This window comes from Brassica napus, chromosome C8 (genome assembly GCF_020379485.1).
Source record: "Brassica napus cultivar Da-Ae chromosome C8, Da-Ae, whole genome shotgun sequence".
NCBI classification, from domain to species: domain Eukaryota; kingdom Viridiplantae; phylum Streptophyta; class Magnoliopsida; order Brassicales; family Brassicaceae; genus Brassica; species Brassica napus.
In genome coordinates, this window is record NC_063451.1 from 22,794,736 (window position 1) to 22,821,977 (window position 27,242).

Below are 27,242 nucleotides of genomic sequence, written 5' to 3' on the forward strand. Positions count from 1 at the left end.
AAATGGGGATTTAACTAAGGCAACATATTATTACCATTCAAAAAGAGACTTTATTGTTTGTTCGAAAACTTGGAAGTGGTTCATTTAAATAAGGCAATAAAATATATGTGTGTTTTAAGTCATTTACGCTTGAGTAAATAATTGATTCTTTAAACTTCATACAACTAAGTTCTTTACGGTTTGAATTGGTTATTTTATCTTAATATGCCGATTTGTAATAAAATATCATAACATGTATTGCTGTTCATATCTAATCTTGCAACAAGTAAACCATGTTTATCATAATGTTTTGAAAAACTAATATGAGCTTCAAATCGTTTTATGATCTTTTAGATTCAAGTCATCGAAAATCCCTTTTTTATTCCCAAAACTTAATGCTTCAAATTTAAAAGGAAACACAATTGAATTAATCACGGGATCGAATATATTATAGAAAAGAAAAATGAGAATGTTAACGTATTCAATGAAACAAAATTCGAAGAATTGAAATACTTACCTTAATCGATCGGAGAATATTTGTGAAATAAAGTTTGCGTGACCAGAACTTGTATAGTATCACATGATTTGATCCCTTTTTTTTTACAGTAACGTCGTCATTAAGTGTGTCGCTTATGGTGCACTTGCTCATGTTTTCAATGATTTATGGAATTATATAGATGCAGACATAGTGTTATGTGTTTTACAGTGTTGGCAAATTAATTGGGGATAAAGTAATCTATTGTATTTATTGTATATAATAAATCTTTTGGAGCTGATATTATATGTATATCTTGCTAATATTTTTCATCTTTCATAATAAAGCCGACTTAAGAAGGTTACTAACATTGATGGGTTTTCCAAAATTGTCTTCGACCCCACTGGTGTTCCAGAAATTAATGTTTTACGATTGATGTAATACATGCATTCACATATTTTGTTAAATAATGTTTTTAATTTCTCAAGATGATCTCTTTGCTATTGCTCATAATAGGATTGCAAACGAAGACTTTTGAAGACATTATTGACAGCAGTTATTTTGTCTCTATTTTTCATTTTCTTTTGTTTTCTGATACATTGTTCCTTTTATATTTTATTAGACTATTGCTTATGTTTCATTTAATATTATACTTATAATTTACCTTTATGCAAACAAATATACAATTTAATTTTAAAGTCCATCGCATATAAATTTATATTGAGATACTAAAATTTTTAGCTATAACACGTACTTTCTTACATATGTTTTTCTTACTATGACTTTAATTTTTATTATGTTTACATATTAAAAGTTATAATACTTTTAGATCTACTCGCTCCACGCAGGGCGCGGATTATCACCTAGTCTCTGACTATTAAGATCTTACCATATATTTCTCTGACTATATGTCTACACTAATACTGTTACCATGAGTCGAAAAATCTACCTACTCATTATTAATTATTTCTATTATATATAACCAAAGTTTATAAGTACGTTTTTCAACACGTATATTCTTTCGTTCTCTTTCTGCTGATACAAACTTTTCATTCAGCAAAAGATACCTGCATGAAACAGACTCACAAAATAAATATTTATTGCTTCACTGTGTCTATATTAATAATTCTTTGAAGCTTGGTGTTACAAAATAAATATCTACACGACTTCAAATGGTAAAGGCGATGATTCTGATAATGGCATCATGTACTTGGTGCTTCGAAAATGTTATCATTTACGAAACCATATACTCTTCAGCCTTTTATGCAAAAAAAAAAAACCATATACTCTTCATGGATTATCTGTTTAGGTAGAAAAATGGTTCTATATATTTTCAAACTTTCACATATCAACATTTGGTGAATCTAAAATATGTATTATAATTAATTAAAATGTAAAAAATAACATTTTAACAAATTTTCTATTTTTTCGACTTAACAACTTTAAAATATCCAAATATTTTTATGTCATTTTGTTCATTCAAAATATCTAAGTCAAATAATTAGCTCAAAATATAGTAATATACTAAATCATTTTCTAGATTTTGCATAAGATAGTAGATCAACAATTGTCAAATACGGAAATTCATCGTTACTGGTGATACTATATTTACATTCTAATACATTGAATCAGTTATAACAAATAAATGCATAAATTTATTTATGGAACGTGAAAACATATTTTATTGACGGGAGATTTAGTTGGAATTGCACATCAAATCTTATATATTAAAACAAAAATCACAACCTTGATTTATGTGTAATATTTTTTAAAAATAGACTTAATGGACGTATTTCTATAAAGTCAAGTTACATTTAATCTCTAATCTTATTATTTAAATTTTGGGTCTACCAGAAATTTTTATCCCAAAATTTTTATTGGGCTATCAATAATTGGATTTAAACAATAGATGATTCATTAGATTTATAGATAATATAAATTAAATAGATATAATTTAATGTTGTAATACTATACATCCGTATGCTAAATATTTAAATATTTGTCGATGTTAACTTTTAAAATTATAAAGATATTTTTTTAAATAACAAAAAATCATATATCTAACAATGATTAATCTTTACTACCTTAAACCAATGAAACAAATTTTAAACTATATATTTTATTTTTAAAATTAAATAAAAGCTAAATGTTTAATTATTTACTCGATAATATAAATCTATGAAGCGAAAGGTTTAATTTTTTAAAAACTTTCTAAATTTGTGAAATGTTACAATATCTTTGAATATGACAATAAATCAATATTTTACTAATCTTTATATATATGGTTACGATTTTAATAATAAAATAATAATCTAAAAAAATATATATATATAGAAGAAGATACAAATACATGTGAAAGTTTGAAATAATCTATTTAATGAAAAAAATATACAGTAAATTTATTATGTTTTAAAAATTGATGGACATATATATATTATAATATATACCAATTTAGAATTGAAAACAAAATATTTATATAAAAATAAATAAAAACAAAAAATCGCGCGATCCAGTGGTAGAGATCTAGTACACACTTAAAATAAGGTTCAAAAGAAAGTGCGATCTACGGGTAACCATTTTGTGGTCTGTAAAGAAAAATCTGGAATTCACCGCTGCAACTCTTCCTCGCCATCTCCGAACAAATCTTCCTGCTAGGTCCTTCTTCTCCGGAGAAATTTGTAGTAGCTGTAAATCTCTTTTCATAAAAACTCCAGGATTTCTTTTGTTCTAATTGTACCAGACTATATCTCCTTGCTAGTGATGACCAAAAGAAATTTGAGAAGCATAAATCTCACCGGTGATTATAACCCCTATTGAAAGTCGCACAGTACTCTTCATAAACATGATCTGAACACGACAAAAGCTCTGAATCAACATCATCTCGATCCTTCACCCAAGGATAACCTAAGCTCGATAATTCATCTTTTGACCGAGCAAGGAATTACACTCGCTTGAGAGAGGGAGCAAGCAACCGTTGAAATAGAGACATCTCATCTTTCGGCTTAATCTTTTAGAACATAGCAAATGAGAATAAGATAACATACATAGAATTAAAAGAGAAAAGAGTCCGATAAACCGGGATTTACAATCGAAGCCGAAGATAGATCCGAGCTGAATCACAAGAGCAAAATACAAAAGGGGTGGCGACCGACAGAGTAAGAACCACCGGCCGCTGAAACTCTATATGGATCTAGAAATTTCTCGAGAGAAGATGAAACGCTATTAAAGATATTTCTTACGCATGTCAATCTAAGTAGCTGGTTTAATACGTTATAAAACGACATTGTATAATGTCAATGGCATTCTATTGTAATTTTTTAGGAAAAATCAGGGTCAAGTACTAAAAGTACTAAATGTACTCCGGTTTTAATAGTTTATATAAGATTTCCACTTTTGATTTACACAATCAAACACATGTTGTTGGAGGCACACTTTCTCTATGTTGATTGTCTCTTATACCCCCAATTTTGTTTCTCTTCAACATTCTTTCTTTCGTAACTAAACTTTTCCTAACTAAAACAACAATCTGTCCAATCACATCTCATCCCTTATCTCTCATATTTTGAGACAAAAAAATTTGAAATCACTTTCTTAGTTTCTCAAACCCTGATTACGATGACCCCCTTTCATCCTCTATCCCTGAACCTCGTTCAGTTTCGAGAAACCATGGTGAAATCGATGTCGAAGAAGAAAGAGAGCCTCCATAGTCAACCTTCTTCACCGCAGATCGACATTGAAGGTTTATATTTTGAATTCCTTAACTCTCTTTGACTTTCAAGAGTTTTTGAAATCCTTAACTTTTTTTTATGTTTTTCTTGTTTTTCTTGTTTATGTTGTAATTTTTCCAATTGAATCGAATCTCTGAGATTTTGTGGATGGGAGAGATGACGAGCAGATCCGAGAGCTCCGGTGTGGAGAGGACGACGCGACGGCGAGCAAGTCCGAGCTCCGTTGTGGAGAGGATGACAGGATGGCCAGCAGATCCAAGCTCCGGTGTGGAGATGACGCGGAGACGAGCAGGTCCGACCTTCGTTGTGGAAAAGAAGATGACAAGCTCTCGTGGTGTGAAGGTTAGCTTCATTCCTTTTCTTACAAAGAGCTCAATTTTGACATTTACAGATTCCAATATCACTTCTTTTCTTCATATCAAAATCTCTGAGATCTAAATGTTGAACACTTCTTCTTTGTATATCCTATCAGAGATCTGAAAGTAAAAGTGCTTGACTTTAATTAAAGCATTTCTTTAATTATATTTTTTGGTCTCCCACAACAAGTGTTCTGCATCGATACTTTGATTATATGACTAGATGAATTTTTGGGCCAAACTTGACATGACCACAACAAAGAATCTATGGATGATGCAGCAAGATATTTTGACTACATGACCGCATCAAGAGTCTATGATGTGGTCCACAACAACAATGTCCTAAACATCAATCTTGTTCCCACCCATTAAGAGTCCATGGATGATGCAGCTCAACACCTCCTATCCAGACTCCAAAACGTGGTGTATCTACTTTCACTTGGTCTTGTATTTCATAACTATGTCAACATATGTAATTACTATAGACCAAACTTGGTGAAAGTATAGATGTTAATGTTTTAGTGTCAGTGTCCAACTTTGATATACATGTCCACATATAGTTTATAACTTTATTATCTAAATGTCCATTTTCACATTTTTTATAGATATTAATATATATATATATATAGAAAATGAATGTTAAAAAATAGATTATTTTATATATAATTTAATTTGATTATTATTTTCTTTTATATATGTTAGAAATTGAAATAAAAGTAAATGAAATTATAAAGGGAATAAAAAAACAAAAAATATAACATATAAAGTAAACATAAAAGGTAACTAAGTTTGATCCCCACACCAACTAGACACGAGACGAATAACGACACCATCTTATTCCCTCTCTCAGATTACATAGCTAATGGCATTTCCGTCTCACTTCAGCCTTTTATAGAAGAAAAGTGTCTCTCTAGCAAGAAGTGTCTTAAAAAGTAAAGAAAGACAAGAAAATGTCTTAAAAGGTAATGTACTCCCTTTAGTATCTGTATTTATTCGGTCTCGATTCGAGTATTTTGATTTTCGGGGTTTCAGTATTAAATATTTTAAAACCATTGGTTACTTGTGAAAATCAGTTCGGTCTTCAGTTTGATTGTGTTAGCAAAATTGTAAACCGGCTAATATCTAAAATATTCGAGTCTAATTTGGTTTCAATTCGGTTCTAACTTTTTGGATAATTTTGGATAATATAAATAAAAACATCGGATAATTCGGGGTTTCCAAGTTAAATATAAATAATTTATAGTATCCAAATAAAAATATAAGATAATTTGAATTATTTTAAATATTTGGATCAACTATGTTCGGATGATTCAGATTAGAAATAGTATTTTAAAAAAAAATTGGTTATTTAAAAATTAAATATAATCGATATTTCTAGATATATATTTTTCATTTGAAAGACTCGGATAACTGAGTTTAGTTTCAGTATTTCAATTCTAAGATATAACATACATTTGGAAATTTATAAAATTCAGTTTGGTTTGGGAATCCAACTTGACTTTGAACCAATTAACACATTGAATAACCAGCTAGAAAAATATAGTCCAACAAACATTGACGCTACTTATTTTACCAAGCCTGAATTTCATTTCTTAACAAGGCAGATTTTGTTCGAAACCCAAAACAAGTTCATCTTCTTTTGTTCTCATTAAGCGAGTCATGTCTAATTAGGAGACAGCGCAAGGACAAAAAAGAATAATAAACGTGCATGCATTTCAACACTAATCCTGTAAACTATAGGATTACTTTTCTTAAGACCAAAGTCAGAGACATATATTATAAATCCGGATTTGCATTAGCACAAACAAACTAAAGCCAAAATAAAAACAAAACTGTCTTTCCAATGTCTAAAGATAACAATTCTTTCAGGGTAAACCAGAACCAGAAGGTGCTGCTGCGCTGTAACCACCTGCACCACGACCAAAACCAGGCCTACCACCACTTCCCTGCCAACATAAACACAACGCAATATCAGAGTCAGAGACTCATCTCCTAGTTAATGAGGCAACGTAGTAAACTAGGAGGGATGGTACTTGGAAAGACGGCTGGTAATCAGCAGGAGCTCCACCCTTCTCCCCTCCAGCATCACCACCACGTGGCACACCACGGTAACCATCACGGTCACCATATCTGGGACGGTCTCCATCAAAGCGAGGTGGTCCTCTGAAACAAAACCAATGTCACTGAATTAGTCAATTCCTCAGAGCAGACACGTTCTACTGGATAAAAAAAAACGACAAAAGAGCTCTAAAAAATCACCTCGGGCGATCACCAGATGGGCCACCAAAGGGACGACCACCAGGCTTAGCAGACTTCTTCAAAGTAGCGGGAACAACATCAGATGGAAGGTTGAGATAAGTTCTCAAGAACTCAATCCCTTCGTTAGTCAGAAACCAATAGTAGTGCATCCAAGCAAACGTCTCCCTAACGTACTCCTTGGATTTGAAACTCTGCATGAGCTTGATCACTTGCAGGTTTGGTACCGACTCAATCAACGGATGCTTTGGAAGATTGAAATCTTTCTTCGCAAACAAAACTCCCTCTGTAAAAATCATATGACATAGATCACTTAGTTTTTAAAAACATCGCAGAGCATTACAGATGATAGATAAACCATACAGAAACCTCATAATCTTCAAGATTCAAAATTTCACTAGATCTAGCATTTACATTGTTCATCTAATGTGTGCCAAGGATAACATTAGATTAAGTAAAACAACAAACCTTTGAAAAGGTATTTGCAGATCTCTCTGCGATTGGTCTCTGTGATAATCTGGCAAGAAGACGAACAACATAATCGGATAAGTCCTTTCACTACAACATGTAAAACATAGAGAAACAGATCAAAAGCAGAGTCTATACCATTGTCTTGTTGGTTGAGCTTTCGCTGCAATGAGACACAGAGTTGTTTTTGTTTTGTCAAAAGAGAGAGTGGGAAAATTAGGGCTTTCTGTTGATAAAAAAATGAGTTTTATATATTATGGACTTGGGCTTGAGTTGGGCTAAGAATCGTAATGGTTGTTTGATGCAAGGTTGGGCTTTGGATTGTTGATTTCGATTTCCGGTTTCAAATTAGATTTCTGACTCTTAACACTGAACGACAATAAACTGTCAATTTGAGATGGATTGTTTTAAGTTTAGAATTTTAGAGTTTAGACCTTAACTTTTTAACTGGTTGAACTTGATTTAAATTATATCGTTCACGGTTCTCACAGTATTTGGTAGATGTTCAAAAAGTAAATAGGATTCGGTACAAGATCAATGAGCATAGAGGTGTGTGTATGTGTTAAGAAATCGTCACTACAAGCGAGAACTTTAAAATTACACAAACACAAGGAATATTATAATAACTTCTCTTCTTATTAGATTTAGAAACTCTCTCACAACTACACATTTCAATGTGTTTCTATTGATGAAACATCTCTCCATGAGAACTCTTTATATAGGACAAAGCTACATCTTTTCCTAATAATAATATGAAAACATTCATAAGCTCGATATGTTTTCATTTTTTCCTTAACCCATCAACCTTTACTTTAATGAGTTAACTTGCTACTCAAGTTAATTGGAATTATCCAACATTCTCCCTCTTAATTCCAACTTGAATCTTAGGTATGTTGATCTTCTGAACTCCGATGAACTTTCGCAGACCATTAATAGGTGCATCGCATTTCTTCGATACGATGTTGCATCGGAACGTGAGTATAGATGCTTCACCGCTTCTCCATGACTCTCTCTTGGACTCTGCATATATCTGCTTAATACACCAACCGAAAAACGCCAAGTCCGGTTGTGTATGAAGAAGATACCTTAAGCATCCTATGGTGCTTCGATACGATGTCGCATCAATCTCAGGCTCCTCCTCTGCCTTTGATATTTTCAAACTCATGTGCATCGGAACGTGAGTATAGTTACATGACTCCATCTTCATCTTGACAAGTATATCTTGCGTGTATCCTCCTTGCTTGATTCGAATGCCATCAGCTTCTTGCGTTACTTCTATACCAAGATAGTATGTAAGCTTCCCGAGGTCTGACATCTCAAATGTTCTTGACATATCATCTTTGAATTGATGGATAATGTTGAGCGAACTCCCTGTTACAAACAAGTCATCAACATATATAGCTATGACCAGAAGCTCTCCCTTCTCTTTCTTTTGATATACCGCATGTTCCTTGGTGCACTTCGTGAACTCCATCTCCTTGAGAACACGGTCGAGTTTGATGTTCCAAGCTAGTATCTCTGCAGCTTTGATGTAACTTTCTGGTTCACCATCAATGGTAAGCAAGAGTCTAACACCTTCAACTTTGGCAAGTAGAATGTAATCATCGAACCGCTTTGGTTTTCTGATGTTACAGCCATATCTCGATGTTACATGCTGGTCTTGGTTTGCATCGTTGTTCTCTGCTACTTGCTCTTGTTCACCCGTGTCTATAGCTTCTTCTTCTTCGTTATTGTTTTGCTCTTCGTGGTGTTGGTGATCTTGATGCGCATCACCATCTCCTTCTTCTGTAACATCGATATGAGGAAGCTTGAATGATCCTGGTTCTTCGTCTACATTTATTGATAGTGTGGACCAATCCCAACTTTTCTTCTCGTCAAAGATTACATCTCTTCTAACAATTATCTTCTTCGCGACCGGATCATAGAGCCTGTAAGCTTTTGAGCCAGGCTCTATGCCTAGGTTGATCACCATCCTTGATCGATCATCCAGCTTCTTGAGATGATGACCGTTGATTTTTGCTAAAGCTACACATCCAAAGATCCTTAGATGCTCAATGTTCTGTTTCTTAACATACAAGCCTTCGTATGGAGTCTTTTTTTCCAAAGCCTTTGTAGCAATGCGGTTGATGAGATATGTTGAATGACGTACTGCTTCTCCCCATAGCTGATTAGGAATCTTCATAGCTTTCATTAAACTTCTAGTCATCTCAATTAGTGTTCTATTTCTTCTCTCGACCACACCGTTTTGTTGCGGTGTATACGGTGCGGTGAGATGTCTAGTTACACCGTTTTCTTCACAAAAACAAATGAATTCAGAAGATGTGAACTCTCCTCCTCTATCGGTGAGAAAAGTCTTGAGTTTTAGCTTCGTTTGATTCTCCACGTACTCCTTGAACTTTTTGAACCGATCGAACACTTCACTCTTCTCTGTTAACATCATCGTCCACATATATCTTGAGTAATCATCAATTAAGACAAATACATATCTATTGTTTGCTGGTGTTGGTGGTGATATCGTACCGCACAAGTCACCATGTATCAACTCCAATGCGTGTGATGCTCGATACTTTGCTTTGGGCGGGAAAGAATTCCGAGTTTGCTTCCCAACTAAGCAGGCGCTGCACACATCTTTCTCGTGTATCACCTGAGGCATCCCTACTACCATCTCCTTGTCTACCATATTCTTCAGGACTACAAAGTTCACATGTCCTAGCCGCGCATGCCACGTCCATGTAACATCAATTTCTTGTATTTGAAGACACTTCGGATATTCAACCTCCATTGGCGTCTTGTACAATCGGTTTAGTTACCTTACGACTTGTACTAATAGCCTTCCACGGAGATCTTTCAGCATCAGTAAGTCTTCTTTAATATTAACCTCACAATCCATCTCGGTTGCTTGTCCAAGACTTATGATATTGTGTTTAAGACTTGGGATGTAGTAGATATCTATGAGTGCTCTTCTCTCCCCTGTTTTTCCGATGAACGTGATTGAACCTTTCCCAACAATCTCGATGTTTTATCCATCACCGAATTTTACTTTGCCTTTGATGCTCTCGTCTAGGTTTGAGAAGAACTCTCTCTTGCATGCGATATGGTTACTTAAACCATTGTCAAGGTACCATATACTCATATTTCCATCGCATTCATCAAACTTCTTAGGAAGCACTCTCTCTTCGTTGAGGAATACTACTTCATGCATATATAATGCATCTGCTTCTTGTGTTTCCGTTAGGTTAGCTTCTTCTCTTGGTCGTATAGGACAATGTCACACGAAGTGCCCCATCTTGCCGCATCTCCAATATTTAACTTTAGAGTAGTCCTTCTTGGTCTTGTCTGGAGCTTCTCCTCCTTTGTTTTGACCATCAGAACCATTAGACCTTCCTCGTCCTCTTCCTCTTCCTCTTCCACCATAACCTCTACCTCTGCCTCTTCCTCGCGAGTTGTTATGGCTTCCACTACCTTGCGTATCATTCTTTACAAACATTAGCTTCGATTGATCTTCATCGTGGTTTCTTCTTTTATGCGTTCTTTGAAAGCCTTCAATCTCCCAACAATGTCTTCGAATCCCATTGAATTTAGATCCAACACTTGTTCTAACGAAGCTACGATGTGAATGAACTTCGTTCTTGGAAGTCCTTCAGAAACTTCTTTACCATCTTCGATTCTTCCATTATCTCTCTTAACGCGGCTGCTCTCGATGCTAAGCCTGAAAGTTTTCTTGCGTAGTCATCCACCGTGTATGTGTCTGCCATCTTCAGTTTGTCGAACTCAGACATCAAAGTCTGTAACCTTGCTTCTCTTACACGATCATAACCTAGGTTACGAGATTTGATAGCTTCCCAAATCTTCTCCGATGTATCATGTTCCCCAATCTGAAGTATTAGCACCTCCAGGACTGATTGAAAGATTAGAGTAATCGCCATATTGTTCTTCTTTGCATCGTTACTCCCTGGATCAATCATATCCCATACTTCATATAAACGAAACATCACTTTCATCCGTATCGACCATACAGTGTGGTTGGTCGATGATATCATCGGACATCGTATGTCCTTCTTCATCTCAAGATCTTTATCACGTCCTTGAGAATTGTTATCGTCTTCCATGTTTTGATCGAATTACAACTCCTCTTGTAAACGATTTTTGAAACCTGGAGCTCTGATACCAATTAAAGTTATACAAACACAAAGACTATAAGAACTTCTCTTCTTATTAGATTTAGAAACTCTTTCAAAACTAAACATTTCAATGTTTTCTCTTGATGAAACATCTCTCCATGAGAACTCTTTATATAAGACGAAGTTACATCTTTTCTTAGTAATAATATGGAAACATTCCTAAATTACAGCTTAATGAGTTAACTTACTAATCAAGTTAATTGGAATTATCCAACAAACTTGGCATCTCAAGAAACATAGCAACATCTTGCTTCTTTCTCAAGTTTCTTAACAAACCAGATACCGCGTACGTATACGTCACCAACACTGTCATCATATCCATGATTTGAATTCAAATTTTCAATTCCAAGTTCAAAATTATTTTTAAAAATTGTGAGTCCTCACTGTAACGTGGATTATAACATTCTTGTTTTTTGTGCAACCTATTATTTATGTTAAGAAATTTGGGAAAACATGTCAATTCGTCAAATAAACAGCGATCGATTGAGGCATTTCACGAGGGTAAATGCCATGTGATCGTAGAATGCTAACTTTCAACTCTATCGCAATCAATGGTGAAATGTGTGATAGATAGAGTGAACAGCAAACAAGAAAAAAAGAACTAATATACAAAATATAGGGCCATTTAAATTAGAGAAATTAATTAGAATAACTCTAATTAATCTAAAAATTACTAGAATGATTCTTATTAAATTTTAATTATTGGACTAAAATGAGATACCAGCAAATTTACGAAAAGCCCATCTCTAACTTGGTTAACAACTATAAATTTGCCATTATAGTAAGTTAAAAAATTAGAAAATATATGTTAAAATAATAAAAAAAAAACATAATTAGAAAAGAAGGTGACGAAAAAGAAATTAGAAAGGGAGAAAATAGTTTGTCGAGTCTCTCTCATGACATCGACGAAACCGAAGGTGGATCCATGTCCGATTGAGAGTTGCCGTCGGTCCCTTTCCCACTCCGGCAACATCTCCTCCGTCACAGCCGTCGTTGATTTCGACACCTCCTCGCCAAGTGCCATCGTCCCTGTCGTGTAAACCCTAGGTCTGATTTGTCTTCCTTTTAAAATTGACGAAATTGAAACTGTAAGTGCTAAATCTATCCAATTCCAAAGTTGTTATCACACATTTTTAACATATATTGTTTGATTGAGCGTTTAGTTTCGAAAATCCTAAATCTCAATTTCAACATTTTTGTTCCGTAGTTAATTTGGTTATGACATATTGTTTGATTATTGTTTTATTGATCGTGAAAGTTTGTAGACCTAATTCCTAGTATAGAGGTAATGAACTCTATATAAAGTCTAGAATCTTTTTAGTTGCTGCTCAAGCAGCTACTGTGAAATCTAGTTCTTGTAAAGTCATCATCTTTGAAAATTGATATAAAGTGACCCTGTTGTTATACGTCCCCGTAAAATTGATATGAAGCAATGTTTGTTTAATACCTAGCTTGATGCATTTCATACATAACTTTGTTTTTTGTATCATTGATGTTTCGTGGTCTCTCTATATTAAGTTTGATCATGATCATATGAATCATTGTTCGTCTGATTTTGGTGTTTTGACACTCTGCAGACAGTTCATATCTGGGGGAGTTCTGAGGATTGGAAGTATGCATGTAGACATATATTGAAATATCATTCTGCAGAGGTAAGCATGAAATTGAAGAACTTAGGCGACAGTCGCATACAATTTTACTTGTAGTACTGCATTTGTTCTGTTATAACGTAAAAACAATGATGTCTTCTCAGGTGCGAGCTGTCACTGTCCATGCAACGAATAAATACTTTGTGTCTGCATCGCTTGACAGTTCGTGGTGCTTCTATGATATGTCCTCCGGTTTATGCTTTGCCCAGGTTCGCAAGAAGATGGGTTTGTTCTTGTTGATGTTTCATCTTCAAGGTATCATGGAGAAAGGCTCTTCTACAATTTGCATCTTGAAATGGGAAACATAAATAATCACTAACTGACGTGCTAAGAGATATGCCAGAGAATGTTATACTTGTATTAGGAATGTGGAAACTCGTTTCGATGATAATCTGTTCTTGTTTCTTTTAGTTATGTCATCCGTTTCTCAACATCTAACATTCATGTAGTCGAGCTGTTTCGTTTATTTTTCTTGAAGTCAGTGATCGATTATCACATTTACACGCTACTGAATATTGATTGATTGCTATGAAATTCATGCTACCAATGAAAACTTTTACTTTTATCTATACTGGAGTGTTTGGTTGCCAAACTTTTTGTCGTCTTGTTTGTTTATGTATTTTTAATTATTTACATATTGTTCACAGTTAGTTGTGTATCGTGTATTACTATAATCAACCAAGACGAAAGTGGTCACTAGTATTATATAATGAATTGTCTGCATCCTTGACAGTTCGCGGTGCTAAGTATAGTATTTTCAATTAATTTTAGTAGGTTAAACTTATTTTTGCTTTGAGCATCTCTAAACAAATTCATTATCTCTATAGAAGTGATTAAATCACCATTAAAGAGAATAACTTGATAAAGAAGAAAAAGAGGGATGAAAGAGATAGAGAATCCACTAGACTATATTTGCGAATTGATAGTAAAATTGATGACATGGCTTGTAGAAAAAAATGATATGGATAATTCTATTTAATGTTGATTTATATTTTTGGCAAACTTATTAGAATATGGTAATAATTCATATATTACATTCAATATTGATATTTCTTTTTGGTAAACTTTTTTTAAATATGATAATAGCTCATAAATCATCTATAAAATAAATATATTCATATATAACATTTCAAATTTCGAAATATTATTATTTTGTGTAATTATACAATTTGTATTACTAAATCTTTCAAAAATTTCTACAATTTTAAAAAAATTTAAATATCTAATCGTAAGACCATTAATTTCTTATATATCTACAAATTTTATAAATATTGTTTAGGCTAAAATTTTGATAATTATACAATTTTATATCATTTTTATTAGTTTTATAAAAATTGATTTAATATATATAAAATCTATATTAAATATTAGTAAGAAAATAGTAAAATCTATAATATTTAATAAAATTTATTTTTAAATATAAGTTAGATTTAAAAAATTCCTTACTGCACATGGTGCACGAAAACACCTAGTAACTTGATAAAGAAGAAAAGAGGGATGAAAAAGATGATGACAGTTACCAAAAAATTACCTAATTCTGATATTAATTAGCCTAAAAATTACCAGATTCGAAATTAATGTAAATCGGGTCAAAATTAAATATTAAATTAAGTTTGGTTTACATAAACTCATATTTCTGTCAATAAATCTGCCACAACATAAATTAAAAAGTCTATCACCATATAAACAAAAAAACCTACCAACAATTTTAAATCGAATATATAACTCTGTCGTAAGAAAATAAGTCGAACATAAGAAAATAAATCGATACATAAGAAAATAAGTTGACCAAAAAAATCTGCTATCTCATTCGACAGACATATTCTTAAAAAAAAAAATTTCTATTCAAATCGGACAATTAACTCTGCCATAGAAACAAATCTGACGTTTTTAAGAAAGTCTGTCACCACTTTAACGGTAGATTTATTTTTTTGTACAGATTTTGTAAATAGACTTATTACTCGATAGATTTATTTTTTTGAAAATAAATCTGCCGTCGATCAAATGTTAAAGGGTACTTTGGTAATGTGTTTTTTTGTTATAACTATGGACAAGAGCAATTTCGACCAGAAAAATATTCTAATAATTTTAAGAAAATATGAGTCACTATAGTAATAACACAATTAATTTGTATCATTTTAGTAAACTTCTCTTTAAATTATAAAACACAAATAAAGGCATGTAGTAGATTCTTATAGAATTCATTGAAATAATGTAGGGACTTGTGAGTGCAAAAATGGGCTGGCATGTTGACTTATTGGAGTGTTCCAGTAACGACCCACTATCTTCCCAAATCAGCCTATCTAATACAGACAACATTAGCATTCACGGGACAACACTTATACATAACATAATCATATCTAGGGGTGTCAATTCGGGCTGGCCCGGCCCGGTCCGGCCCAAACCCGCTAAGCCCGTAAATATTTGAGCCCGGTCCGGCCCGGCCCGAAAATAATTTGGGCCTAGAATTCAAATCCCGGCCCGGCTCTTATAGGGCTGCAGGGTTTTTCGGGCTTTTGTGGGCTTTTCGAAAAATAATTTGTCATTGTCACTTCCATCGTTTTAATACATGTGAATTTTCATTAAAAAAAGAGTTTCATTTTTAAAAAATAAAAAAAGTATAAAGTGAGTTTAAAATTTTCTTGTCTATCACAATTTTTTTATTTTTTCGTATGTTTTAAAAACATTTTATACACAAACCAAATTTAATAAGATTTAAATAATCAAATATCAATTAAAACAAAAAATATAAGAGAACAAAATTTATGATAAACATGGTCAAACGTTTTATACTTTATATTTTGAAAATAAAAACATGTTGTACATGAAAGAAGAATGTACTTTTGTAAAATTTAAAATGTAACACTTGTAATGATGAAACAATAAAGTGCATTAAAAACTTTTATATTTGCTTTATTAGAGTTTAGATAAAAATATTAAAATAATATATCAATACTAATAATAGTTTCGATTACAAGAAAGAAGGATAATATTTACGCTAAAATATAAATTTCGGGTTTTCGGGCCGGCCCTAGCCCAAACGGACTTAAGCCCAAAATACCCAAAGCCCAAATGGGCTTAGCCCGAAAGGCCCAATTTTTTTTGGGCTTATAAAGCTAAGCCCAAGCCCAGTAATTTTTAGGGATGGGCGGGCTCGGGCTACGGGCTTCGGCCCTAATTGACATGTCTAATCATATCATCCCTCCAATAATATAACCATATCCCTAGCAAAAAATAAAATAAAATAATACAACCCTATCCTCAGTCACTTTCTTTCTTTCTCAAATTTGCAATCTGCCAAATTTACAATGATCACATTTGTAATGCAAGTTTACACGGTTAAAATAATAGAAAGAGCCGCTAAAAATAGCTCAAATTTATATCCATACATTTGATTTCTGTTCCTTTTCTCGCTCTATATTTAAATACCATACTTCTCATGAAAACCATTAGCACCTAAAAGACAATAAAATCTCGACAAAAAAAGGATGATGAACTCATCCTTTTTGCGAGTAATATTACTCTTAGGTGCCATTAACCTCTTCATTTCAATATCAACAACCAAAGCTGCAACACTCGGTCAAGTATTCGAAATCTGTAGGAGTTTATGTCCGGGATGTGACCACGACTCGTTACAGTTCTTGTTCCGACACAACTTGGTCCGTGCCGCGAGATTCGAACCTCCTTTGATATGGGATCAAACACTCCAGAACTACGCTCAAAACTGGGCTAATCAAAGAAAGTCAGATTGTGCTTTACAACACTCCTTTCAAGACGGAGAGTTTACTCTCGGCGAGAATATTTTCTGGGGATACGGCGCCAACTGGTCACCGGCCGACGCTGTGGTCGCGTGGGCTAGCGAGAAGAGGTTTTATCATTATGGCTCCAACTCGTGCGACTCTGGACAGATGTGTGGGCATTACACGCAGCTCGTGTGGAAGAACACGAGGAGGATCGGGTGCGCACGTGTGGTGTGCGACAATGGTGGGATCTTCATGACTTGTAACTATGATCCTCCCGGTAACTACATCGGCCAGAAACCCTACTGATCGATCATTCATCTTATTTTTAGAAGTTTTTATGACTTTTTAAAGGAAGTTAGGTGGATGTATTGTGTATTTTACTAGAAATAGATGTGTGTTGTGGAGTTTGTGATATTGAATACGTTTGTATCTCTCTATACGTGATTTTGTTCACATCAAGGTTGTAACTGCATTTACGGTTACTTATATATCCGTTAGAATGCCCAATATACAACATATATAGAAGATTATATGTTTCATGTCTGATGGATTTCAATCCAATGATTCAGAGTCGTTGGAAAATAAGAATTGTCAGAATTTTCTGATGAAAACTAGTCCATCAAAATTTAAAAATTATATGAAGCAGACCTAATATTAAAAATAAAAAAAAATTTCATTTGATATAAAACATTAATCAATGATCTTTATTCAATATATATATGGTTATCTTTCTTCTTGTTAACTACCCTAGCAAATTTTTTAAATCTCATGTCAAAATAAAAAGAACGAAATGAGAATAAACTCAAAAATTAATATTTATATCGAGCAATAATCAAAATGAAAAAAACGACACAAAAAAAAAAAAATATTGAAGATAGATAGTATTGGCACGTGAACGTAAACTCCTCGTAACCATGATTAGCTTTTAAATTGGTAAATAATGGTACAACACCAAGCTCACATAGTTTTATTGTAACCAAATAGTTGGTCTGAGCTAGTCTATCTCTCCATGCAGAGAAGGAAGCTCTACACTGGGCAATGAAATGTATGAGGAACTTACGGCAGTTTCGGGTCACGTTTGCAAGAGATTGTTCTCAATTGGTGAAGACGGTTTCAGAACCAGAAAAATGACCAGCTTTTGCAAGTTATTTGGAAGATTTTAAAATCCTGAAAGAAAGTTTCATCCGATCAGATATCATCTATGTACCATGAACGCAAAATACTAAGGCGGATAGCCTAGCACGTTGTGTAAGGAAACAACCGGTTTTCGTCGTTCACATGGATGCAGATCTCTCGATGTGGTTCACAGAGTCAGTATGAGTCTGTATAAGTTGATGACAAAAAAAAAAGTAGGCCTGATATTCTTCGGCCTAAACCTTAGGTTCTTATGTGATAAATGATTTTTTGACCTAAAATGTTTTTAAAAATGGAATCAGCTCATTAGTAAATAAATTATGTAATTAACAAAAAAAATTTTTAAAATTGTTTAAGAGTCAAAAATATTAATTCGATCAAGAATATAAATTTTATTTTTCCATACGATATTTCTTAAATAATTTTCATATAAATTCACAATGCGCAAGGTGCATATCTTATCCTAGTACAAAAATAAAAGGACAATTCTCTCAAATAACCATTTTTAAGTTTTTGTCACAAAAGTAGCCCTCAAAAAAGAAAATGACCAAAATAACCCCTTTTTATTTTGAAAATTTTAATATTTATTTTTTATTTTTTAAAATTTGAAACCCTATCCTCAAAACTCCACCCCTTAACTCTAAACTTTAAGTCTAGATTAGTTAACCCCTTCAATAAAACTTCTTTTGGTCTTTTTCCTCCTTGAGGGCTATTTTTGTGAGAAAAACTTAAAAATGGGTATCCTAGAGAATTTTTCATAATTAAAATCAAAAAGAAATAATAGAAATTACTTAAATTACCAGATTCCTAATACTATTTTTCATGTTTATCTTAACCACATTTACCATTAATTTTAAATAGGAAAATAGACACTTATAAACCTAAGATTAACTAATCTAGAATTAAGATTTATATTTGAACGGTGGAGTTTTGGAAGGTGGAGTTTTGGATTTTTATAAATATATAAATAAGTAATTAAAATTTAAAATAAATAGTTTTAATTTTTTTTTGAATTTCAAAAAGAAAATTTGAACAAAAATTTGTAAAACAATTCAAAAACATTTATAAAAAAATCAAATTTTCAAACGTATGATTTGAAGATTATATTAATTTTTTTATTATTATTTATTTAAACAATAGTTTATTTTTATATATCTATAAACAAGGATAAAAAGGTCTTTTGTCTCTTTAATGAAGAAGTTATTTGTGAAAATATTTTTTTCATGAGGAGTGAAACTTTACATTTGAAGTTTCTCTAATCAAAACTTCAAATTTGAAGTTTCATATTTTTGTTTGCATTTTGGTCCCTACAATTACACATCACATTTATAATTCTTAAATTTTTTTTTTGTTTATCGTTTTAATCCTTAAATATCTCATAAATTTTTCAAACTTTTTATTATAAATTTAATTTTTACACATAAAATTAAATAAAACTTTAAAATAAGATTTAAAATATTTTAAAACTAGATTTAGACAACAACAATATACAAAAGAAACTTAACAAAAAAATCTTTTAAAAAATTACATGAAGATATAACTATTACACAAATTTAAATATTATAACAACGATAATAGTCAGGTAAATTTGATCCGAAACCTCCACAATATCTAAAATAGAGTGTATTTTTGGAGATGTTCTTAGATATGAAAGCAAAGTGTTAGACAAAGTTAGTAAGGATTCTCTCCAAAGTAGTTACCTGGTGGATATCGTAGTTGCAAGTGATGAAAACTCCTGCGCCGTTCTCGCAGACAACTCGAGCGCAACATAGCCGTTTGGTGTTACGCCACACGATCTGAGTGTAGTGACCGCACATATCACCTTCACACGAGTGGTCATGTGGTTATAGGACTAATTAGCCTCCACGGTCCATGATTCCACTGCGAAAGTCGGTGTTCAGTCTGAGCCACTTCCCCAAAACAAGTTCTCAGCGTATGGACCAGACGAGTGGGTTAGTGAGGAGTCATACCGCCTTTGGTTAGCCCACCAAGTTGCGTAACTCGCAATCCTGCCGTCCCACACCAGTGGAGATAGACCTGTATGAAATGAAATGAATCAAATAATTTTAATGATACCTACCAATATGTTCGTTGTATATTCTTTCAATATTGTATATTTTTATATTTTCAACCTATTGTGTGACCGACTTGGGTTTTTTGAATGATACCAATCTTTAATTTTCTATATTTTTAAAAAACCATATCTATATAGCCTTTGATTTTAGTAAAATTATTTCACATAATATAAAACCAACTAATACAGCATAACATTTAAGGCTTTAAGACTCACTATTAGCATATGATCTTTTTGGACAGTCCAGACTCCAATTTACAGCACAGAACGTGCCTCAATACCCTATTCACTTCCTCTACGACAATGATGTTTTAAGTTAGTTTCTATTTTCAGTATCCAGGATTTTTCATTTCGTATAACTCAGTTACTTGCTATTAAAAAAACTCAGTTACATTTTCAGGATCACAATTAATGTTCAAGACTTCATACTAACATTTTACTCATATGCCGAGAAAGGGATATTCAGTTATTGAGAAGTTATTTAAATGAATAATTTAGACATTGATGTTTCTTTTGTTAGACTAGTTACAATGGGCTTGTCGAAAGTTTTTTTCAACGGTTGAATAGCCAAACCTGTTGAATAAGTGAAGAAAGTGACGTGGATTCAATTATGTAAGCGTTTTCCGAAAATGCATATACTAATTTACTGATATGGAGAATTTATGTCCAAACAATTGGTTATCTAATTATCCGTAATCTACGTTATAATAGGGCAGTTGCATCACTCCTGATGCGACACGTCAGCAATATGTGGATTCCACTTTTAAAAAGTGTAAAAAAATATCAAATCTGTGACTCAAACCCGAGTTATTGAGATCTAAACAACAACATTTATACCACTGAGTTAAAAGATTCTTTGTACATTGATGGCTGAAACAAATATATATTTATGAAGGTCGGAAACCTTTGCTTCTTCGGTTTTCTTTGTGGGATCCACACTTATTTATTTTATCTAAAAATTTAATAAATACTTTATAACTCACGTTTTGAAATGGGATTCGTTAAAAAAAAAGCTCAATAAACCTCTTTGGTCTGTAAGCGTTCTCTTCAATAGAATTTTAGGACTTTCAATTTTTAATCATCGGTTCATGACTCATCTAAGAAACACAGTTTGGCTCTTTGAGTTTCATGAATCAGTTTTTCTTCTTTAGTCTCTACATCTCCCCATATTTAATAAATTCATCATCGGTTCTTTTATTTTGCCTGATAAATCATGATTGTGTGGTTTTAATTTTCTTTGGTCATCCTTAGCTTGCACCCTTTGATCTAACCAAGAAGAAGAAGAAGACATTTGTCGTTCTGGATGCCATCGAGGACTCAGCTGATTCACACGGAAGACATATTATCTGTTGCCTGATTGTTCAAGAAGAGTTTATGTGCTGTGAAACATATTTGTTTCTTTTCATCAGTTGCTTTGTTTAATATTTTTTCCTGCAAATAATGATGGCTTTGACAGTTCATTCACGGGAGCCAAGAAGTAAAAGAAGAAGAAACCAGTGAGTGTTTGACATTTTCTGTCTTTCTGAGTTTTTTTTCCATTCATTAAACTTGGATTTTGAAGATTATGTGCCTCTTTTTATTTTGATGGTTGTTAGGTTAAATGAAGATCATTGAATAAAGAAAATGTCGATGCTCCTGAAGATTTGGAGGGTACTTCATATTTCTTTCTCTGATAATTCTAGCGACATAAATTTGAACCTTACATAGGGTATATTGCAGAGCATCCTAATGATGAGGAAGAGGTGGAGGGAATTGATCTGCACCAGCAACATTACCTGTAGGAGGAAAGTGACATGGATTACTTATACGACGAGGTAAGCATATCATTAGATGGTTTGCGGTCCATCTTTGAGAGACGTCGATTGTAAGTGTCTATCGTTTTGAAGTTGTACGACACTAAGATGTAAAGAATTACTAATCACGATTATCTTACTAGCAGAGTTCTTTTGGACAGCTATTGTCAATGGAATTAACACTGGAAATTGATGGTGCTATATTTCATGTTCGAAATGCTAACGCAAGCTCCAATGTTGATTCTCAGCTTTAACATGCCAAAATCACAATGCAGTGGGTGTTGTAAGGTAATTCAGTAGGCACAAATGTTCAGTTGAAAAAAATTCTAAACTGTATTTATGCATCAAACTTATCATCCGTAACATAATAATATGCTTTTTCTGTGCTAGGAACCGTTTGTAAATAAATGTCTCGGATGTATATGACTGCTTAGTTTGTTGCTTTTGACAGTGAAATCACTAAGTTTGCAATGTGTCAGGACATCAAAAGCATCTTAGCTGATGGTTAGCTTTACAATTTCGTTGGTTTCTTTTTCCTATTATATTGGATGGATTATTTTAGCTAACAAATATCGCAACAGAGCGCTGGCAATAACTCTTATAGATTTATATATACATTTAGAATTGGAAGTTTGGTGAGAACATGAACAAGTACTTCTGTCACGCTATTGGACAGTTATACGCCATTTCAAGAGAATTGATTTCTTATATTTCCCATAATCAGTAAGATTTTAACTGTTTTGTCTACTTTGCATTCATACCTCATTCTCCATCTAACTTCTTGGTGCTACTATATAATGATCAAGTCCTTTTCCAACACAAATAGGCAAGTGGAGATGTTATGTTGGGTGCTTGGTTTATTGGGCTTGGCTATACACAATTTGTTGTGACTCTAAAACTTTTACCTCATTTAACATAGATTCTGGGAGAATTGCAGATTGTGAATGAAAAGCACAAGCAGGAAACATATGTGTATTCGACTCGACATGTAGCGGTATCTGCAGATCCGCTGTTCCCATTGTGGAGGTTAACATTCAATGTGTTTACCTGGAAATCATTATTTGGAAGCTAAATTTCGAGGCATTTCCTCAACATATAAATAGACCATAGACAAAGTTTGATATTTATAATACTCAGTGATCATGAAGTCTGCAGAAAACAGTCTTTTTGCATATTCTATATGGAACCAAGAGATATGTCCTTTGTTTGATGATTGTATTATGATAGCTACTAACATAGGAGATGACTAGAGAAAGAGAAATGAGTATGAAACTCTTATATGGGTAGCTTTTGTAAACACATTTGGGTTTATTAACAGTTGTGACAAGAAATTATGTTTATAGTAAAGGAAACCCGCCGCAACGTCAATAACAAATGCGCATGTTTTTTGGTTGTTTGGGATTGAAATAACTTATGAGTTTTCTAAATCAATATAATTGATTTGACTAAAGCTATTTTGGATGACAAAAAGAAGAATTGCAAGTTTAATAACTTCTACTTTAGACTTTAATTTCAACTAAATTATAATCAGTCTTTTATTCATATCATCTTAGTTATAATCGTAAGAATTTATTGGAATAAATAAACAGTTTCAATAATATTTAATATGTGATTTAATAAATAAAAGAACATGTAGGACTTTTAGGATTTAAAGAGATTGGAGACAATAGTTAATGAATATGAAAAAAAATACGAAGCAGATGATGAAAAATGATTCGAGCAAATTAGTGGCAACACAGAGCTAAGCGAGATAAAAATATCAATCAATAAAGAATGAAAGAAGAATGAGCAGAATTAAGTTATTACACAAGCCAAAACTAAGACAAATCAAACGACAGAACGTGAAAACAAATGTAAACAAGACAAGAGAAGATGGTGAAGATAAAATGCATTGAAAAACTGAATGCTAGATTAATAAACAAAAGATAAAAATAGATAAAAATGCAAAAACTCCGCGCTTTGGCGCGGGTAACGATCCCTAGTAACAATAACTAAAAGGACCAGTTTTAATTCACAGATAATGAACAGAGGTCAAAACAATGAACACAAGTTTAAGTCTAGGTTTAAATGGTTGAAGAGAATCGATTGTATAAATTTGTCACTTTCTATCTTAATTGGGAGAATTGCCAAGTGTGACTCAAAACTTGGAGTCAAACCCAAAACAATACCCAACTTGGGTCAAAGGCAAAAGTAACCTAAAAGGCTATTGAAATTACAACTATCCCCTTGTGACCAAACAAAAAAACGGAATTTTTTTTACGTTTCTACCCCTCGCAAGTCGTCTGTTTAGACGACTTGAAAATAAGTCGTCCAGACGACTTAACTGAAAGTCGTCTGGACAGTTAGTCTTAAACATAATTTAAAAATTTTGTAAAAAATATTTTGATAAGTGAAAAATGGGAATTATGTAATTAACATATGTCTTAGGAGGTATAAATTAAGATATAACAAATTTCAATTGTTTTCAGCATAGATGAGTGAAAGTAGTGAGTCATGATATTCTTTAGTTTATGTTTCATCAACATATGTTGTAGTATTGTATGTGTTCTTAGGGTTAGATTTTGGAAAGCATTAAAACCGTTTTTGAAAATTTTTAAAATTACTTATGCGTGTTCATTTCTGTGTATAGTAAACACTATTTAAGTATAATTTGATTTTATAACGTGGTTAGTTAGTTAATCTAGTCATTTTAGTTTAGGGGTTCATTTTAGGGTCTAGGACGACTTAATATTTTGTCGTCTGAAAACAGACGACTAAATATTAAGTCGTCTGTTGTACATTATCAGCCAGAATAAGTCGTCTAAACCGGACCAAACCTTAAAGTTTACCAATGTACTTTTAAAGCTAACCGGATTATTTACCCAATATATAAGGTGATTTTTATTTTTTTTGTTTCATTTTTCGCGAAATTCAGAAACCCTAACAGTTCTCTCTCAAAGGCGATTTCGAATTCCCACGATTTCCGAACAAACCATCGTTCTCAACGTCAGCTATCTATCTCACTTCATTCTCACCGTTGTCGCCGCAGCTTCTTCTAACCCTAGCGCCGCCGATTCCTCTAAACCCTAGCGCCGCCGATTCCTCTAAACCCTAGCGCCGCCGCTTCCACTATTTCCGAACAAACCGTCGCCCTCGCCACCGTGGTCACCAACGTTCTCACCGCCGCTTCCTCTAAACACTAGCGCCGCCGCTTCTTCTAAACCCTAGCGCCGCCGCTTCTTCTCTGTAAACCTTAGCGCCGTTTCTCTGTAAACCCTAACGCCGCTAAGTCATCAATCTCGAGGAAAAGATGAACATAAAACGTTGTCTCTATCAATTTACTCATTCTCACCGTTTCACGTTTATTTTTTCAGATCTATAACCGCAATGACGAGTACTCCAACTCCTTCTGCGACTGGAAGACTTGTAAGTAATTTAAGTCGTCTGGAAAGTCTTCCAACTGGACGACTTAGTAGATGACTTAAATATAAGTCGTCCATTTGGAAGACTTTCCAGACGACTTAAATTTAAGTCGTCTACTAAGTCGTCTGGACTTATATTGTTGTCTTTGATTATTTTGCAGACAAAAAGGATGGATATTCCAGAACTCCCCCGTAGGTTATACACATCAGGGGAAGAGCCAGAAGCCCACAATAGCATTTCGTATCATACGGATAACAGCAAGTTGCATACTGCTCTTAGGAAAGCTCTTACTGATGACGAATTTGAAGAGCTCAAGGAGTCGAGTTTGGGAGTTTTCATCAAGTTCAAGGAGCAGGGATTTGGTTGGGCTTCAAGGCTGGTTCACTACATGCTCAGTTTCAAGCTGGACATTAAGAAGAAGTATGAGATGTGGTCTCTCGTTGGTCCAGAACCTTTGAGGTTTTCACTGTTAGAGTTTGAAAACCTCACTGGTCTAAACTGCGAGTACATCGAGGACCTTGAGACACCAAAATGTGACGTTACCCCAGAGATGGTTTCTTTCTGGGGGATGCTGGGAGTTCATCTGGAAGCTGGGCCAACTACTGATCAGATAATAGCAGCACTGAAGAGATGCGGGGATTGGTCCAGGGAAGATCGCAAGCGGCTCGCGTACCTCTCCATCTTCACTGGATTCATTGAAGGGAGAAAGTTTTCAACCGCTACACGATCTACTCTGGCAAGGCTAGTGATGGATTTAGAACGGTTTGAGAATTATCCATGGGGGAGAGTCGCGTTTAAGGTGCTGATGGACTCTTTGTGGAACAAAGAAATTGCTGGCTGTTACACCGTGGATGGGTTTATACAAGTTCTTCAGGTCTGGACGTACACAGCTATGCCGGAATTGGGTGCTAGTATTGGTGGTCCCAGAGCAGACAGTCCGTCTCCACCGATACTGGCTTACGAGGGCAGCAGAGGCCGCAGATCAATGAAAGCTGCTATCTTGAGTCAGGTATTTACTTCAATCCAAAAGACTGCGCAGACGACTTATTATAAGTCGTCTGGAAGGTCGTCCAGCTGGACGACTTATCGGACGACTTATAATAAGTCGTCTGGAAAGTCTTCCCAGCTGGACGACTTATCGGACGACTTAATTAAGTCGTCTGGAAAGTCTTCCATCTGGACGACTTATTAGACGACTTATTATAAGTCGTCTGGAAGGTCTTCCAGCTGGACGACTTAGTAGACGACTTATAATTAAGTCGTCTATTTAGTATTTTTTTTCAAATATCTAACTCGATTCTTCTATTTACTGCAGACCCGCGTGATCAACTTTGTTGAGAAGGACATTAGTGAAATGTGGCCAAAATGGGACTCTGAGGTTGAGGACCTGCCCGCGGAGAACATCATTAAAGTCATGTATGAGCGGAGACCGTGGAAGTGGACCATGGATTGCTGGGAAGTCACTGGTACTAAGGTCAATACAAAACCTAAGGTTGTGACTCCATCGAAGAAGGCCAAAGAGATGGTTGTGTTGGAGGAGGAGGAGGAGGAGGAGGAAGACAATCCAAGACCTCGGAAGAAAGCTCGTAAAGAGGCTCCTAAAGTGGCTAGTGAAGAGGCTAGAGAAGAGGCTAGAGGGGTGACCAGAGAGGAGTTGGAAATTATGTTCAAGGGCGTAGCTGACTGCATGAAAAAAGGGTTTAATAAGTGCATGAGGGAGTTTAGGAAGTTGTCCGATAGATTGGAAGCTGTGGAGAAGAAGGTTGGTGTCACCAATCAGGCTACCCCTCCACCTCTAACCAATCAGGCTACCCCTCAAGATAAACAGCCTACCCCTCTTGCCAAAGAAACCGGGGGTAGAAACAAACAGGCTACCCCTCATGCCAATGAAACCGTGGTTAGTAACCAGCCTCCTCCTCCTCAAAAGAAACAGCAGCAGCCTCCTCCTCCTCATCAAACCAAACAGCAGCCTCCTCCTCCTCAAAAGAAACAGCAGCAGCCTCC

At 34.1% G+C, this 27,242-nt stretch overlaps 3 protein-coding genes, 1 long non-coding RNA gene and 1 pseudogene across 7 annotated transcripts; 3 read left to right on the top strand and 2 right to left on the bottom strand.

Annotated features, from left to right (window-relative positions):
* Positions 1–3,039: 3,039 nt before the first annotated feature.
* On the top strand, positions 3,040–5,119 carry LOC106417641. Of its 4 annotated transcripts, none has more exons than XM_048765815.1 (3): positions 3,040–4,193; positions 4,339–4,524; positions 4,801–5,119. In XM_048765815.1, exons 1-3 carry the CDS (start codon positions 4,070–4,072, stop codon positions 4,908–4,910), a joined length of 420 nt encoding a protein of 139 aa, XP_048621772.1. In that variant the 5' UTR covers positions 3,040–4,069; the 3' UTR covers positions 4,911–5,119. The 4 variants fall into 4 exon arrangements, 3 of the variants coding, with proteins under 3 accessions (XP_048621772.1, XP_048621773.1, XP_048621774.1); XM_048765816.1 differs by having other exon boundaries at positions 3,043–4,193; positions 4,819–5,119; XM_048765817.1 differs by having other exon boundaries at positions 3,058–4,193; positions 4,762–5,119.
* Positions 5,120–6,232: 1,113 nt separating this feature from the next.
* Positions 6,233–7,490, bottom strand: LOC106416601 (40S ribosomal protein S10-1-like). The gene is made up of 5 exons (XM_013857522.3): positions 7,401–7,490; positions 7,263–7,311; positions 6,798–7,080; positions 6,572–6,701; positions 6,233–6,484 (listed from the first exon to the last, which is right to left on the bottom strand). The coding sequence occupies exons 1-5, from the start codon at positions 7,401–7,403 to the stop codon at positions 6,404–6,406; spliced, it is 546 nt and encodes a 181-aa protein (XP_013712976.1). The 5' UTR covers positions 7,404–7,490; the 3' UTR covers positions 6,233–6,403.
* A 4,754-nt stretch (positions 7,491–12,244) lies between these two features.
* On the top strand, positions 12,245–13,661 carry LOC106417694. Its single transcript, XR_001283391.3, has 3 exons — positions 12,245–12,531; positions 13,021–13,095; positions 13,197–13,661. It is a non-coding gene; the product is annotated as an uncharacterized LOC106417694 (long non-coding RNA).
* Positions 13,662–16,495: 2,834 nt separating this feature from the next.
* LOC106417670 (pathogenesis-related protein PR-1) lies at positions 16,496–17,376 on the top strand. The gene has a single exon (XM_013858450.3). The coding sequence runs from the start codon at positions 16,581–16,583 to the stop codon at positions 17,139–17,141; it is 561 nt and encodes a 186-aa protein (XP_013713904.2). The 5' UTR covers positions 16,496–16,580; the 3' UTR covers positions 17,142–17,376.
* Positions 17,377–19,640: 2,264 nt separating this feature from the next.
* Positions 19,641–20,240, bottom strand: LOC111210475 (annotated as a pseudogene).
* Positions 20,241–27,242: the final 7,002 nt, after the last annotated feature.

Bases quoted from the DNA above. Each gene is read 5' to 3' on its own strand.
- LOC106416601 (XM_013857522.3), bottom strand. The intron at 7,081-7,262 runs GTTTGTTGTTTT...TGATTTTTACAG, and splicing joins CTGCAAATACCTTTTCAAAG to AGGGAGTTTTGTTTGCGAAG. The intron at 6,702-6,797 runs GTGATTTTTTAG...GTTTTGTTTCAG, and splicing joins CCATCTGGTGATCGCCCGAG to AGGACCACCTCGCTTTGATG.
- LOC106417670 (XM_013858450.3), top strand. From the start codon at position 16,581: ATGATGAACTCATCCTTTTTGCGAGTAATATTACTCTTAGGTGCCATT.
- LOC106417641 (XM_048765815.1), top strand. From the start codon at position 4,070: ATGACCCCCTTTCATCCTCTATCCCTGAACCTCGTTCAGTTTCGAGAA. The intron at 4,194-4,338 runs GTTTATATTTTG...TGGATGGGAGAG, and splicing joins ACCGCAGATCGACATTGAAG to ATGACGAGCAGATCCGAGAG. The intron at 4,525-4,800 runs GTTAGCTTCATT...ACCACAACAAAG, and splicing joins CAAGCTCTCGTGGTGTGAAG to AATCTATGGATGATGCAGCA.